The sequence below is a fragment of the Erpetoichthys calabaricus genome, chromosome 11, assembly GCF_900747795.2.
Source record: "Erpetoichthys calabaricus chromosome 11, fErpCal1.3, whole genome shotgun sequence".
NCBI classification, from domain to species: Eukaryota; Metazoa; Chordata; class Cladistia; order Polypteriformes; family Polypteridae; genus Erpetoichthys; species Erpetoichthys calabaricus.
In genome coordinates, this window is record NC_041404.2 from 143,625,550 (window position 1) to 143,642,818 (window position 17,269).

Consider the following 17,269-nt stretch of genomic DNA (forward strand, 5'->3'; position numbering starts at 1 on the left):
GGGGTCAGAATGCAGGGTCAGCCATTGCACAGCGCCCCCTGGAGCAAGTTTCAGGTTAAGGTACTTTGAAGTCCGATTTGAAGATTTCATGTTATATTAATGAAAATAATTTCATTTTCACCATCAGTGACCAACTGTATTTGAAAAACAAAATACAAAATTATGAGGTTTGATCAAAGGAGAAAAGAATATTCAAATAAACAAAATATTACAGTAAAAGACACATTGCAATTTATCTCCCTCAAATGACTCCCCATCTCTTTGAACACACATACCCCATTGTTCTTGCCACTTTCTGAAGCAGATCTGGAAGTCCTTTTTTGTGAGCATCTTCACTTGCGGACTGCGGCTTCCGTGCCACCCTTCAGGGGTCTTAATCGAGTTTAGCTCTGAGGAACACTGCCACCTATTGTTTGGGGGAATTAACTGCTCCTGGCATGCCCATTCGTTCAATACATCCATTATGGCCTCCTGGCTGAGTAAGAATCCATCTTTTATTCCAGACAGGATGCCCGTCCTTCCTCCCTGGCACCTACAACTGTCAAGAGGTGCTTACACCAACACTTCAGCTATTATCAGATATGTCTGTGCTGGGTTACAAGATACGAAACAGGCTTCCTTATTTAACTTGAATCACTGGTTTCTGTTAAGTTCTGATTTGATTTAAAGAAGTTAAACTTTTTTGAATTTTGCTTATTAACATGCTAAGTATAAATAGACTGCCTTTGAGTGATCAGAACTGCCATTGAGACTAGCGTGGTGTCTGATACTCTTCTCCAATAAGCCAGTTACGTTGGCCACATGGCTCTCTAACTAACAGAGAAAAAAGAGAATTGTCTCCTCATTAGTCAGCCGAGGGGCGACACGGTGGCTCAGTGGGTAGCGCTGCTGCCTCGCAGTTAGGAGACCCAGGTTCGCTTCCTGGGTCCTCCCTGTGTGGAGTTTGCATGTTCTCCCCGTGTCTGCGTGGATTTCCTCCCACAGTCCAAAAACATGCAGGTTAAGTGCATTGGCGATCCGAAATTGTCCCTATTGTGTGTGCTTGGTGTGTGGGTGTACGCCCTGCAGTGGGCTGGTGCCCTGCCCGGGGTTTGATTCCTGCCTTGTGCCCTGTGTTGGCTGGGATTGGCTCCAGTAGTTAGGATATAGCGGGTTGGATAATGGATGGATGGAAGGTCAGCTGAGTCCCTCAGAGGAGAACAGGCCCTTTAGTCCCAGCATGCACTTGGTTAATACTGCTGCACACATTTTATAGAGTGTGTGGTCTGGCAGACTGTGGGACTCAATGGCGATTTATACACCTCAATACCATAACCACAATACCTATCGAGCTTTCTTTGGGCATTGTGTTGTGCCATCTTGTTGAGCTCCCCAGTAACTCTGTAATTGTAGATTTTCATTTTTTATCAGTTTTTATTATCATCAGGAAACCTGTGGACCGCCGAACATCAAATACATGTGGTGGTTCATACAACGCAAGCTGAACTTTGCCATTTTGGCAAGACAGTGCATTGTTTTCACCATGAAAAATTAAAGCTTAATGCTGATCACATTGGAGATGTAACCTTCCAAGGTAGTGCTGGTTTGTCAATACAAATGTCTCTTTTGTTCTTGTTGGTGTTTTCTGGATCCTGCATTAATTGGTGATGCGCCTGATGCTCAGCAGATGTTGTTGCTCTTCTTTCTACCTTCTTCATTCTTTACAGTGCATTCAAAAGTACTCAGACCCCTTCACGTTATTATGGTGCAGATTTAATTTTAAATAGATAAATCTGCTGTTTTTGCCCATCAATCTACACTTATTAACACATAATTACAAAGTGAATACACGTTTTCAGAAATGTATGTAAATTTATTAAAAGTAAAAAACTGAAATCTCTCATTCATACAGTAGAAGTATTCAGACCTTTAATTCGGTATTTTGTAAAGGCCCCTTCCTTTGGCAGCTTTGACTCTTCTTGGGTGAGTCCCTATAAACTTTGCACACCTAGATTAGACAATTTATCTCATTCTTCCTGTCGGTTCCTCTGAATCTCCATTAGGTCAGAAGGGAAGTGTCTGTAAACTGTCATCTCTAGGTGTCTCCTCACATGTTATACGGGGGTTCAAGTCTGGGCTTTGGCTCGGCCACTCAAGGACACTCCAGTATTGTCTTGGCTGTGTGCTTCAGGTCATTGTCATGCTGAAAGATGAACCAATCTGGGATTCTACCACAGGACCTGTGAGGCACTTATCTGAACACAGTGCCACCTCTCTGCCCTTTCAAAGCAGCATTTGTTGTCACTAATTTAATCCATAAAGTAAAATATGTGCATTTCCAACAGAAATAACACCGAATATTTGGAAGGTGCAGTCGGCATTGTGTTTCCTCATGATGGCTTGGTCACTACGTACATTTTCTGTGTGAGGTCTGGATGTTCTCCCTGTGTTTAAGAGGTCTCCTCCTGGCATTCAGTTTTCTTTGCCTCAGATTTGAAAGAGATGTAGTCCAATGTTTAGTGAATATTCCGCATTGGCAGTTCCACTTTTCCAGTTGGAGCACAGGCAGGTGAAGTGACTTGCTCATGGTCACACAGTGTCATTTAAACCCACAACCTGAAGGTTTGAAGTCCAAACCCTTAACCACAACGCCACATGATTCTATTTCCTGAACTGCACTGGGATAGGTTCAATGGATTCATTATATACATGTTAAATTTTTGGATTTCTATTTAAAAAATTAATAGATTTATAAGATATAGCTTGGGAATAATTACCGGCAAATTATAGTGCAATAATGTATAATAAAAATATTATACTGTATTATAAGTATAAAATTTCAACTTTAAATACGCAGTACTAGGAAAAGTCTTCCTCCTGATTTTGGTCCATGTTGCACTCTGTACATGAAACGCAAGGCGTTCAGTGCATTAAAGGGGCTCAAAGGTACACAAGTACGATACGATGTACCGTTGAGAAATACGTGACAGGGAATAAAATAATTTAGAAATCGTAAAATGCAGTTTTAGATTGCTTGCTTTATACCAAAATAATAAAAGTTTAAACCGCGGAAAACGCGTTCACGTGCAGTTTGTCCCTCTGGACGCCTCTTACTCGAGCCCTGTGTGGGCTTCCTTGGTAACGGAGCTGTTGCTATGTCGCTATTGCGAGAGCGTGGACTGATGTGCGGCTTCACGTTTTCCTGGCAGCTTATTTCCAGACTGAACTCCGTAAAAACTGACAGTGCATTTGCACACCTTTGCGAGCTAAATATTTCGATTCCAGACAGGTGTGTAAAAGAATGGATATTTAAAACATTTACCAATCATTTACTACCAATTCTTTCAAGTCAACAAGCCGCTACGATTTGTGTCCGGTCTTCTGGGGGCACAGCCAAGTTAGTGCATGCGCAAATGTGAACTGGAAAGCCGCTGTCGAACAGAGGTACCAGCTGAAGAAGCGGTGCCAAGGTGGTGGTCGTCAACATCGCCGTCAGCATCATAGATGTGAGGGATGGTCCTGAGGCGATGCTGTTCTGCTGGGGACTCGCCAGTTCCCTTTGTTGTTCACATATTCTGTAACCGTGGAGCTTTCATAGTCGCATGCCAGATTTCGGTTGGTGTACACTCTTACTGGCATTGATCTGGGTGCTCGATTATCCAGTTCTGTTTTTTTCCCCACCTAGGAAGAACTCTACATGCCGTTCTTTCCCACTCCCTCATAAAACGTGCGGTTTAGGTCTTCGTTTCTCTTTACGTTTTGCCTTTGTCCTCGTTTCAGACCTTCAACAGACTTGAAGAAGAACTATCTAGACGATCACTGCCGACTCCCACCCAACCTCAACGTCTAGAGAAGATGGCAAAAGGAGCTAAGAAGAAGAAACAGGAAAAGAGCCCGGAGGTTCCACCCGGCAAAGCTCTGGACAGCAGCGTCAGCGTGACGTCGGAGTCGGGGCTCCCGTTGACGCCGTCCGTCCCAGAGGAGGAGGAGCCAGCGGTCGGCCCTGCAGAGTCCCCGCCAGATGTTGTGCCGCCTCCGGTAGAACCGCCACGGGAGCTCTCAGAGGAACCCCTTCTCTCCCAGCTCATCGTAGAACGGTAAGCCTGTTCCCCTTGATTGGTTTCTCTCCTCTGTCATGTTGGCTTTTCTTATTTCGTCCTGAATTTGAATGCCTGTACCTTTGGGGACTGTATTTCACATGGGCAGTATGGTGGTGCAGCGGTTAGTGCTGCCTTCATGTTTCCGGTGCCCGCACTTTTACACAGTGTCAGTAAGGATCTTCATACATTCCCAAGCCACTGATAGGGGTTAATTGGTAGAACAAACATGAATGTGGACTGGAGTCTGCCTTAAGATGGGTTGGCATCTAGTCCAGGTTTGGTTCCTGCTTTGAACCGAAAGCTGAGGGTTACAAAATGGAAGGATGGACGGACATTTCCCAGTATACACTCTCAGAGTATCAATTAAGCTGTTTTATATAGCACCTTTCATGATGGACACTAAACAAGTACTGTGTAATTCAATTATTTTTTTATGCAGCTCTTTTCATGCCTTAGTTCCAGGTGTGAGAATTCCAGATGAAAAGCAGACCAATTGTCCTGAACTGCTTCTTCTTTCTGAGCATTTACACTTAGGTTTATGCAAAAATTGTAATTCCGAAATATGTGCACCCCATTTAACAGACACCCATTCAAAAACCGGATCAGCTGGACTTGTTATGGGACAAATACACAATCTTCATCTGAAATGTGTCGCAATGTTCCATCACCGCTCCCGGGATCCGGCCTTGAACCCCAGGCTCACCCCTGCCTCAGTGAGTGTGGTGTACATGTTGTGTCCCTGTTGGGACTTTTGTGTGACATCCCAAAGGCATGGAGGGCCAAAGAGACCTGGGTTCAAATTCTGGCTTGTGTGGGGTTTGCACCCCCTGTCGGCATCTGTGTAGGCGTAGGAGTCCTCCAGTTTTTCTCCCACATTGTAGATTAGGTTCTTTGGTGGGTCAAAAGGGCTCTTGTGTGGGTGGCAGTGCCGTATGATGGACAGGCAAATCCTGGGGACCGGTACCCGTAATTCTGGGAAAGGCTGCCTGGACAGAGGCAGTGCTATTTATGTGATTTTATTGCAAATCATAAAATATTTTTGTGTTGCAAATTTCACCCCCAAAAAATGTGCACAGATCTTCTAGACTTTTCCATCTTGCCCATCCTCAGTAGTGCCCTTTGCCCTCTGCAGGTACGATGGCGAGGTATCACGTGGACTGTATGAAGGGGAAGGAACGGCCTGGTTCCAGGGTGGCCACACATACCAGGTGGGATTTGCTCTCCATAAACATGCGTGCTGGTGACCCTCCAGTTGGTCACGCCTTGCTCACCTGTTCCTCTGTGCTTGTCTTTTAGGGGATGTTATCTGGGGGTCTGATGCATGGAAGAGGCTCCTTCACCTGGAGTGATGGGACAAAATATGAGGTGATGGGTCAATGAGTAGAGCGACTGTGTGCACCTCAAGGCCAGTCAGATGGGGATGCTCAGGTTTACATATTTTTGCCTAAATATTATCTGGGGGGGGGGGCTGGGGGAGTTGGGTGTATAATTAGCCTGTATGAGTTGCCCAGACTTTATTATATATAGCTCCTTTTCGTAGTTATACTTCAGTTATTTCTGGGTTTACAGAATGACCTCTGGAAGGTGAAGGGAATCTGTCAAGTCATGTTGTCTTTAGTTATAACGCAGGCCACAAGGGGGCGCAGCACTCACATGCTTTCATGAAGAAGAAAAAGAGCAAGCAGAAGAAGAAGAGGAAAAAGAGAAAAGGAAGAAAGCAGACGTCATCTGCTTTTGTGATTAATACAACAGTCTGAGGGCACTTTACAGACGTAGTGTCCGTGTTTCGAAATTCCTGCCTAACTTCACACGTGCAGTTTACCGCCCTCAACACTCAGGGGGCTCACCTTCTGCTCAGAGCCTAACGTGGGCCGCTATAAGGCATGAAAAGCTCTATCTGAAATAAATAAATAGAAAGGTATGAAAAGAAATATATGCAGTAGATAGATGAGCATGGACGGCACGTATGATATGAAGTAGATAAGTTTGAAAAGTGCTATATAAAATTCATCATTAGGCATGAACGGCATTATATGAAATAAACAGATGAACATAAAAGGCACTATATGAAATAGATGAGCATGAAAGGCACTTGAGTGATATAGATTAATTTATATATACAGTAGATGGATAGATAGTTGGATAGGCATGAAATGCGCTATATGACATATATAGGTGTCAAAGATACCTGTGTGGGAAGGATCTACATGAAATAAATAGACAAGCGCGGGAGACACTATATAAAATAGATAGATGAACATGAAAGGCACTATATGAAAAAGATAGACAGGTGTGAAAGGCACTATACAAAATAAATAGATAAGCATAAAAGGCACTATGTGAAATAGCTTGACAGATGGGAAAGACGCTATATGAAATGGATAGATGAGCATGAAAGGCACTACAGATAAGCATAAAAATCACTATATGAAATAGATTGATAGATAGGCATGAAAGGGACTGTATGAGACAGACAGTCATAAAGAGATGTAAAAGACACTATATGAAATAGACAGGTGTTAAAAAATAGATATGTTAATTTCTTTGTAATTGAATATTCCTTTTAGATGAGTAGGTATGAAAGGCACTATATTACAAAGATATAGGCATGGAAGCATCTAGATATAAAAGATGAGCTTGAAAGGAATTAAATGAAAAAGACACATAGGTGTGAAAGGCAATATACAAAATAGATACAGATAAGCATAAAAGGCACTCTGAAATAAGTAGATGAATATGAAAGATGCTATATGAAATAGGCAGATAGATGTGTAAGGCACTGTATGAAATAGATAGGAATGAAAAATGTAATTTGGGATAGGTGATGAGCATGAAAGGCACTATATGAAATAGACAGGAATGAAATGCACTAAGTGGATAGACAGATGTGAAAGGTAATACAAAAATAGATAAGTGTAAAAGTCACTATATGAAGTAGATAGATTAATAGATGGGCACGAAAGGCTCTAAATGAGATAGATAGAAATAAATAAATAAATGTGAAAGGCCACATACAGTATGAAGTAGATAGATAGGAATGAAAGGCACTATATGAAACTGATAGCTAGACACGAAAGGCATTATATAATATACGAGCTGTATATACCCGGCGTTGCCCGGGGCAGAAGTAACCTAATCGGTCAAAGACTTACATATATACCAAAGTAAACCTAATCGATGAAACAGCTTCATATATACAGAAGCGAACCTAATTGGTCAAACAGTTATGCATGTGCAGAATGATTTTACAAACATTATGCGTGTTAACAATCATTAAAAAGAAAAGATTGAGGAACTGTTCTTCTATATGTGATGAAGCCACTAATAAGACAGATTTTTTTCAGGACCCAGCTGTTTCATAACTAAACTACTGCCACCCCAAAGTAATGCCTAATAGTGGTTTTTGGGGTAGCTGTGGAATAAAAAGGGTGTTTTTTAGTCAGTAAGAATCTGACAGTACCCTTCAGTACGGGCTGAAGGGTGCCTATGTAAGGTTTTACATCCTTCCCGTATGGAAAAAAAAACATAGTAAACTTTTTTTTATCATTACAGATAATCTCAGTCAAATCGAAGTATGCATTGTCAATTTATTTGTATCTAATTTTTACTTTTTCACAAAGCCATCCCATGCCAATTTGTATGAATAAACTTTTGCTAGAGAGTTAGCAAAAGTTTATTCATGCACATATTTTAATACGGATAATCTATCTCTAATCAAGGTTCTCATTTTCATTGTAATTTAAAATAATAATAGATACTCATTTTTTTCTTCTGTTTTAGAAAAACCAATCTATGTCACCTACGTCTTCGTCAAGTCAGCTTCATCCAGCTTTATCACATATAGAAGAAGAGTTCCTCAATCTTTTCTTTTTAATGATTGTTATACACACATATACATAAACACACACATAAGACTTACTGAGTGAAACGGGCTTTCATTGACAATCATGTTACGTTATTTTTAAAATGTTTCCTTTTTTTTTCATAACCTCTTTAACACACTACTTCTCCGCTGCGAAGCGCGGGTATTTTGCTAGTATATATATAGATATATATATACATATACACACATACATGCAGTTTTAATAACACAAATCAATATAAACATTAACATCATTATCATATGAGAATATGAAGTAATATATAAGAAGCACATTTCATATAAATATAAATAATTAAACAGTAAAATCTTCTTCTGTAATTTGCTACCGTGGCAATTTGTGTGTCTGTCCAGGATTTTAAATGACCTGTAGCTCGCAAACCGTTTCACCTATACACTTGAAATGTGGTACACATATAGTACGTCACGTCTACTATCCGCTTTATGGGTGATGATTGTTTTAGTCTTTTTATCTTTATTTTATTTTATTGTACAATCAAGTCCTATCTGCGCACAGCAGGGCGGCCGTGGGCAGATGCGTATGGTGTATTCACTCGATGTTATCGTGCATTGCGCTGTCAGTGGTATTTTCATAAAAGAATTTGAACAACATATAAGAAGCGTATAAATTATTAAACAGTAAAACATTAACATTTAAGAAGTAAAGTTACATTAAGTACTACTGCTGTGCCTTCGGGTATACCTCATTTTTTGTTTGCCCATTACATGCTTAAATGTATAAATTTTTTGGTGCACCTACCCGAGAACACGCGACATATAACCGAGCGTGGGAGAAGCATGGATTTTAAACACGCGTTGAGTTGATGTGCTGGTCTGCCTCGTGAAATAACTGGTAATGTTTGACTAAAATCTACAGCGAGTAAAACGACATTACCTCCTATTTTTTTTTTTACGACCTCTGAGATCTTGCTTTTTTAGGTTCAAGGCTTCATAAGCTCTTTTATGTTGTATGGTGTACTTATCCCAAACCATCATCTTTGAATGTTGCAAGACTTTCGCCTTGTATGTAGATCGGGGTAATTACATTCATTGCATTCCTAGTCTGAATCACAATCTGATTGTATGGGTGGTTACCTGGCACTGTAGGGTTGCCACCCGTCCTTTAAAATACGGAATCGTGCCGCGTTTGAGAATGAAATTGCGCGTCCCGTTTTGAATCAATACTGGACGGGATTTATCCCGTATTTTTTTTTATCATTTTTTTTTTAAAGCAGCGTCTCATGCAAATCATCCCACACGCATTTTATGAAGATGCCTCCTTTCCTACTTTTGATTGGGTAATACTTGATGTCATCGTTAGTTTGATTGGTGTTTTTAACTGTCCAGTGAGTAGGGCGTGTCTTTCAACCATAAGCAGATTTTTTGCAGTGGTATCACTGACCTCGACGACGGCGACGTTATTCGTCAAAAAATAAATTACGATAAATGACGATTTTAGCGATACTTTATTACGACGGCGGCTACATAGACACGATCAAATAAAAACAAAAAAATCAAATAATCATTCTACATTTTCAAAACGTCGAAAAAACGACGGAATGAAAAAAAGGCCCACCCGACGACCCACCCATTCCATTTTTATATATATAGATGGATAGATAGATAGATAAGTGTAAAAGTCACTATATGAAGTAGATAGATTAATAGATGGGCATGAAAGGCTCTAAATGAGATAGATAGATAGAAATAAATAGATGTGAAAGGCCACATGTGAAGTACTGTAGATAGATAGGAATGAAAGGCACTATATGAAACTGATAGATAGCTAGACACGAAAGGCACTATATAATATATTAATAGATATATAGGTGTGAAAGGCACCACATAAAGACATTAAGAATTTATGAAAGCCCAGTAAAATACAAAGAAAAAAAACGGACCCTTTTTGGTCCCACTTTTTGTGACTTCACTCACCTTTTCTGTCCATCAGGCTGACCAGTTGCTCAGCTGCTCCCATCTCTCATTCCGATGCGTTTTAAGCCTGTTGAGGTCTCCATGACTTGGTTGTTTATTTCAGATTTTCACAATCTTTTGTATAAAGAGGAGCTGGCTGGATTCCCCTTGTGTGCACTTCCCCTTTGTCTCCACTAGGTGTCGCCAAGTACCCAATTCACTATTTTATTTTTTATTGAGAGGTTTCTGCTGGATCGACTTTATGGATGCTTTTGAGAAATCTGAAGACCTGAATTTGGTCACCACACAGCTGCCTCTTCCCCCGAGTGACGAGGTTTTAACTCACAACAGGACGGTCCCCTTAGTGCTGGATCCACGTTTATAAATTTGGTTTCTGTTTTCCCACACAGAGGTGGCACCTCGGCTCAGTACTGCACACCATTTATTCTGTGCCATCTCTTTCTCTTCTTGAATGGCGGGGTTTCCCAGTTCTGTTTTTAGAGGTTAGAGGTCAGGAGAGGAGGGTATGGTACAGACCCTCTATAACCTCGCACATGATTCTCTTTTTTCCAATCTGGACCACCACTTGCAATACATGAACCTTTGATCAATTTGGCCTTTGTGTGCCCTACAGGGTGACTTTGTGATGAACGTCCCGATGGGGCAGGGTGTCTACATCTGGCTGGATGGCAGCATCTACGATGGGGAGGTGAAGGACGGAATGCGCCACGGACTGGGGACGTACACTGGGGGCATAAAGCCAGTCTCGTACGTCGGCCATTGGGTTTGTGGCAAACGGCATGGAAAGGTAAGCAATAAATACAAAAAATAATAGAAATGGACAAAAAAAAAACCAACAGATGGGTAGGGGCTAAACTGCCTGAGAAGTGCCACCGTTTATAATGACAACATTATAAAATCAAAAGAATAGGGGGATTTTTATAGTCATTGTCCGCCTTGCAACAGCACCCCCTATGTGTGTCAGACAATTCTGGATGTGGAGGATCCTCCATGCAACATTTCAGTGACCCTTCTTCACCAGTTTTATTGAAGTCTAAGTCTTTGAGATATACCACTAAATCACACAAGTATCTGCTGGTTTGTGCTTGTCATGATTAGGAGTGACAAACATCATGCAAATGATGTGAGTTCTCCAAGAAGGCCAAGATCATCTCTGGACAGCCCATCAAGGGTGTAGATGATTTACAAATGTTTGGAGTTTGCTCTGTGGATGCTGCCAGCTTCCAAACCTGACGAAACCACACGAACAAGCAGGCACTGGACACAATACCATCCGAGGAGAAAGTGCTGTCCTCCGGGATATGGATAGCTGTACACATGATAGACAATCATGATATCCTGCAGGCTTTTACATCCAGCATCTCATCTTCTTTCTCCCAGTGGCCTTGGAGTGGAGCTGCTCATTGTTACCGTGATCCCAAATTGAAGTCCTGTCATGTAGCGCCTGAAGCTTCTCACATCAGAGCCAGCTTGCCCTGAAAATCTACCCGCAGGCTTCAACCTGATGTGGAAAAAGCTCCACAAGGAGGAGGATTACCTTAAACCCCTGGCTTATACACAAAAGGGCAAACAAAGAATCTTTAATGAGAATTGACTGTAAATTCTTTATCAGCACGGGTTACATTCTTGAACCCACCCCAACCCGTACCCCCTGACTTTTGTGTCGTTCATCATTTAGTCCTGTGCTTTGGCTACAATTCTTCCCGTTCTTTTTGATGTCTCGATGTTGATGTTTCGCGTCTTTCTCCCAGTTTGGCCATTAAAATCTTTTCTCACTCCATACCGGTATTACAGTCCCCCACCAGCTTTCCTCATAATTTCCACCTGCTCTCCGTCTGCCACATTTCATGCTTCATTTTGTATCGCCTTCATTGCCAATTTGTCGCCGGCTTCACTTAGTTATGTTGCCTTAATGGGGTGGCATTGCCCCCATGTGTTATCACTGTGTGTGCGACTATTTAAGAGGGGTGCAGATTGGCAACTCATCCAAGTTTCCGGATATCGTGTCATTCCATATCCAGTATCAATGCGCCGAGTTAATCAGATAATGATGGGCAGGCGAAGCCCCTTAAAGCTATTCAGGCTTCTACCTAATTGTGCCAAAAAAAAAAAAAAAAAGATTTTAAGATTCAGCGCCACGGAAATCATGTAGTGTCAGTCCGATGGGTATGGAGGAATCTTGTGTGCAGAATAAACAAATATGGAAATGAATAAATTTATTGTGAAATGTGACCTGTTTCTGTTCCCTCCCTTGAGAATGTTTGTTGTCTGCCTTGAGTGACTTCCTTCTTTTCTTTTCTTTTTCTGGGGCCCTCATGTCACTCTTCTTTGTTTGCAGGGCACCATGTACTATAATCGTGAGAAGACCTTTTGGTACCAAGGAGACTGGGTGAACAACATCAAGGAGGGCTGGGGCACCAGACGGTACGAGGAGATGTTTCTTTTGACTCAAATTCGTCCCCCTTCTCAACCAGCAGCTCTACTGATGAAGTACTCTGGTCAGCTGTGACCTTTTTCAATTAAAATGTAATGGTGGCCATCTTGTTCTCCTCTCTCAAGGTATCAGTCTGGAAGCATCTATGAAGGACAATGGCAAAACAATGTGCGCCACGGGGAGGGGACGATGAAGTGGCTGGCGACACACGACCAGTATAGTGGACAGTGGGACAACGGCATCCAGGTAAGATGAGCTGTGCTGACCCCTAGTGGTTGGTTCCAGGCATCTGTTTATTGATTTCTTTCTTTTCTGGGTTGCAGCACGGCCAGGGGACTCACATGTGGTTCTTGGTGAGGACGCCTGACTCCTTGTACCCAATGAGGAATGCATACGTGGGCGAGTTTGTGCAAGGCCTTCGGCACGGCTACGGCAAGTTCTACTACGCCAACGGGACGCTCTACGACGGGGAGTGGCATTACAACAAAAAGCACGGCCAGGTAGTGGAACAGAAGACTTTTGGCTTGACTTTGCAAATGTTTAAGAAATGGCCGTATGCAGGTGGGCAGCATGGTGGTACGGTGCTCTGTCACTACTCCAAAAGATCTCAGTCCGGGAATCCCAAGAGGGCAAAGGGAGTACTGTACAGGTGCTGGTCATAAAATTAGAATATCATGACAAAGTTGATTTATTTCAGTAATTCCATTCAAAAAGTGAAACTTGTATATTCGATTCATTCATTACACACAGACTGATGTATTTCAAATGTTTATTTCTTTTAATGTTGATGATTATAACTGACAACTAATGAAAGTCCCAAATTCAGTATCTTGGAAAATTAGAATATCAATTAAGACCAATGCAAAAAAAGGATTTTTAGAAATGTTGGCCAACTGAAAGGTATGAACATGAAAAGTATGAGCATGTACAGCACTCAATATTTAGTTGGGGCTCCTTTGTCCTGGATTACTGCAGCAATGCGGCGTGGCATGGAGTCGATCAGTCTGTGGCACTGCTCAGGTGTTATGAGAGCCCATGTTGCTCTGATAGTGGCCTTCAGCTCTTCTGAATTGTTGGGTCTGGTGTATTGCATCTTCCTCTTCACAATACCCCATAGATTTTCTATGGGGTTAAGGTCAGGCGAGTTTGCTGGCCAATCAAGAACAGGGATACCATGGTCCTTAAACCAGGCACTGGTAGCTTTGGCACTGTGTGCAGGTGCCAGGTCCTGTTGGAAAATGAAATCTGCATCTCCATAAAGTTTGTCAGCAGCAGGAAGCATGAAGTGCTCTAAAACTTCCTGGTAGACGGCTGCGTTGACCTTGGACCTCAGAAAACACAATGGACCAACACCAGCAGATGACATGGCACCCCCAAACCATCACTGACTGTGGAAACTTTACACTGGACCTCAAGCAACGTGGATTCTGTGCCTCTCTTCTCTTCCTCCAGACTCTGGGACCTTGATTTCCAAAGGAAATGCAAAATTTACTTTCATCAGAGAACATAACTTTGGACCACTCAGCAGCAGTCCAAAGGTGAGACGCTTCTGATGCTGTCTCTTGTTCAAGAGTGGCTTGACACAAGGAATGTGACAGCTGACACCCATGTCTTGCATACGTCTGTGCCTGGTGGTTCTTGAAGCACTGACTCCAGCTGCAGTCCACTCTTTGTGAATCTCCCCCACATTTTTGAATGGGTTTTGTTTCCCAATCCTCTCCAGGGTGCGATTATCCCTGTTGCTTGTACACTTTTTTCTAGCACATCTTGTCCTTCCCTTCGCCTCTCTATTAATGTGCTTGGACACAGAGCTCTGTGAACAGCCAGCCTCTTTAGCAATGACCTTTTGTGTCTTGCCATCCTTGTGCGAGGTGTCAATGGTCGTCTTTTGGACAACTGTCAAGTCAGCAGTCTTCCCCATGATTGTGTAGCCTACAGAACTCGACTGAGAGACCATTTAAAGGCTTTAGAGTTAATTAGCTGATTAGAGTGTGGCACCAGGTGTCTTCAATATTGAACCTTTTCACAATATTCTAATTTTCCGAGATACTGAATTTGGGACTTTCATTAGTTGTCAGTTATAATCATCAACATTAAAACAAATAAACATTTGAAATACATCAGTCTGTGTGTAATGAATGAATCTAATATACAAGTTTCACTTTTTGAATGGAATTACTGAAATAAATCAACTTTGTCATGATATTCTAATTTTATGACCAGCACCTGTATGTGTGGTTTGCACTTAATCCCTTTGCTCTTCTGGATGCTCCTTTCACTTCCCAAACATGTCTGTCGGGTTAATTTGTAGCAATCGCCCGATACGGGAACACGATTCCTACACTTCACTACCCGAGAGGGAAGTGGACGATATTTGAAGGATAAAATAGCATTACCATATTCGGTCCTCTGCCCCTCTTGTCCCCTATGTGCGCCCTTAAATAACTGGCAAAAAAAAAATCAGAAGAAAGTGGGACTGGTAAATACATTGAAATCCACTGATTACATTTCCTTACCCGGTGCCTGAGTGGTCATTTGTGAACCCCCTTCCCCAGACGCCCTCCCCAGCAGCCAAATCCAAACCCGCGGTTTGACACAGACATAAAGAAAAATAAAAAAGAATTGTTCTCGGAGAAAACAAAAAGAAAGATTTAACGTAGTCCATATATATGGAGAAGAAACCAGCAGTTCAGTTCCTACCGTAGGATGGCGTGAGGAAAACACAACTGTCCTCCGGCGAAAACGGCTTCCCCGCTGGCTATCACGAAGAAACTCAATCACGAGTCCGACTCACCAAACGGGAGCACCCGGAGAACACCAGCCCCTGACCTCTTCTCGGGGAAATTACTTCGGGGTGGCCACCCACAAACAGCAGACGTCCCTGAGTGAGGTCAGATCCTGGCGATTCTTAAAGTGTAGATAGTCACCTCCTTGCCTTCAGCCTTTTCCTTCTTTTTTTCTTCCTCCTTTCCTCGCTCGGCCATCCCTCTTTAAAAGAAAAGTTTCCCGCCGAAACCCCGCTCGGTTGTTATGGTAACATGATGCCGGCAACTGGCAGCTGGAATATTTACCGGGCGGGATCCTCCCAGCACTGGGTAGTCCTCAAAAGTGCCTGAAGGGCTATTTACAGACACCCTCCCAGCCACATGACTGTGACAAGTGACAAGTGACGGACAGTCCAGAAGGCCAACCCGACTGACGAGTTATGTAGCCTTGCTACAAATTAGTGACTAATTTATTTATTTATTTATTTTCCAAATTTCAGGGAAAATTTGTCTTCAAAAATGGGCGACTGTTTGAGGGTGAATTTGTTGAAGACCGCATGGTTGAATTCCCCAACTTTTCTATTGATGGGATAAACACCCCGGATATCAGTGGCATACGCACCAGCTCACCAGTGGAAGACGGTACGTGTACCCCCTGTGTAACACTCTCAATAGCGGCTATGGTGGCCTCTCTACTATCAGTCAGTGGGCTTGCCAGGAGCTGGGTGGCTAAGAGGAAAGTCTGCGGGCCCTATGACCGTAATGGTGGCAGCCACCACAGGTCATTAAATCACAGGAGCCCAGAAGGGATGACTCATGAGACGCATCATTCTCAAACTGTCCATCTTTGGCACAGGCGAAAATGTGTTGGGGTCCTCATCGATGCCTTCAGAGAAAGACACCCAGAAAACGGCAAGGATAATGGACAGGCCCTCGCTCCTGGGGTCCGACATTGCTTTGGAGATGTCCGGGCTGCTCAAAGCCCTGCCTGATGACAGATTTGAAGAGGAGATGAAACAGGTGACCAGCAGACCCCCTCTATATTCCTGGTGTTTACAGCAGAGATGTCCCGCTCCCCTTGCCCACTTGGACGCCTGTCCCTTTTCTTTACCCTTCCAGGTTGAGTTTGCTGTTCTGAGGCACATCACAGACCTGCGGCAGATCTACGGCGTCTACAGCAGGCTGGGCTATGAGCATTCCCCGGATAACACCTTCCTGCTGATCAGGCTGCAGTTCTGGAGGTTCCTCCAAGACTGTGGGATCCATCGCCTGGGCTTGACTGTTCAGGAGCTCGACAGGCTACTCTATGGTACGATGTCCACCGTGGTGAGGGAGGCCAGACTGCCGCCGTTGTCCACTGCAACCCACTTTTCAATTGTTTTATTTTTTCTTTTCTAACAGATGACCAGATAGTGGACGAGACACATTCGCCCTTTGATCCCATGCTGTTTAGGACGTTTCTGAGCCACATAGTGGTGTTGGCTTACCACCTCCATCACAAAGTAGTCAGGTGAGAGGGAAGTGGGCACGGCTCACACGGGCAGAGAAAAGGTGGACACTTTGTAACGATTACGCTAGACTCAAAGAAGGCAATGCTACACTAACAATACATTTGTCGAGCTCTTATTATTATTGTCGACCTGACTGTTCTGCCATTTCTACCCAAAGACAAAACCAAAACGAAACACTTACGGAACAACACGAGAAAATTTCACAAACATTGATATATTTTAACTGAACAATTACACTTTTACTCACTACAACATTCTTCTTCTTTCGGCTGCTCCCGTTGGGGGTCGTCACAGCGGATCATCTTCTTCCATATTTTTCTGTCCTCGTCATCTTGTTCTGTCACACCCATCACCTGCATGTCCTCTCTCGCCACAGCCATAAACCTTCTCTTATAAAGAACCCTTTAACTGCCTCTCAAGCAAATGTCCATCCCGTAACATAGACGCTCCCCTAAAACACACCAAATTCCCCCTTTTTGTCTCAGCAAACCCTTCATATATACAGTTAGGTCCATAAATATTTGGACAGAGACAACTTGTTTCTAATTTTGGTTCTGTACGTTACCACAATGAATTTGAAATGAAACAACTCCGATGCAGTTGAAGTGCAGACTTTCTTCTTTAATTCAGTGGGGTGAACAAAACGATTGCATAAAAATGTGAGG

At 42.8% G+C, this 17,269-nt stretch overlaps 2 protein-coding genes across 5 annotated transcripts in view; one reads left to right on the forward strand and one right to left on the reverse strand.

The window, feature by feature from the left end:
• Window positions 1-17,269, reverse strand: part of LOC114661087 (parvalbumin, thymic CPV3-like) — a 171,767-nt gene that overhangs the window by 25,874 nt on the left and 128,624 nt on the right. The gene's annotated exons all lie outside the window — the stretch shown is intronic.
• The window catches only part of rsph10b (radial spoke head 10 homolog B), a 34,557-nt gene continuing 20,424 nt past the window's right edge, over window positions 3,137-17,269 (forward strand). For 2 of the 4 annotated variants that reach the window (XM_051933650.1, XM_051933651.1), the window contains exons 1-11: window positions 3,137-3,268; window positions 3,760-4,076; window positions 5,212-5,287; window positions 5,376-5,444; window positions 10,508-10,681; window positions 12,233-12,318; window positions 12,454-12,574; window positions 12,652-12,828; window positions 15,594-15,735; window positions 15,950-16,402; window positions 16,495-16,603. In XM_051933650.1, coding sequence (XP_051789610.1) covers window positions 3,835-4,076; window positions 5,212-5,287; window positions 5,376-5,444; window positions 10,508-10,681; window positions 12,233-12,318; window positions 12,454-12,574; window positions 12,652-12,828; window positions 15,594-15,735; window positions 15,950-16,402; window positions 16,495-16,603 — 1,649 coding nt within the window. In that variant the 5' untranslated portion in view covers window positions 3,137-3,268; window positions 3,760-3,834. The remainder of the gene's footprint in view (window positions 3,269-3,759; window positions 4,077-5,211; window positions 5,288-5,375; window positions 5,445-10,507; window positions 10,682-12,232; window positions 12,319-12,453; window positions 12,575-12,651; window positions 12,829-15,593; window positions 15,736-15,949; window positions 16,403-16,494; window positions 16,604-17,269) is intronic. The other 2 variants (XM_051933652.1, XM_051933653.1) reach the window with 2 other exon arrangements.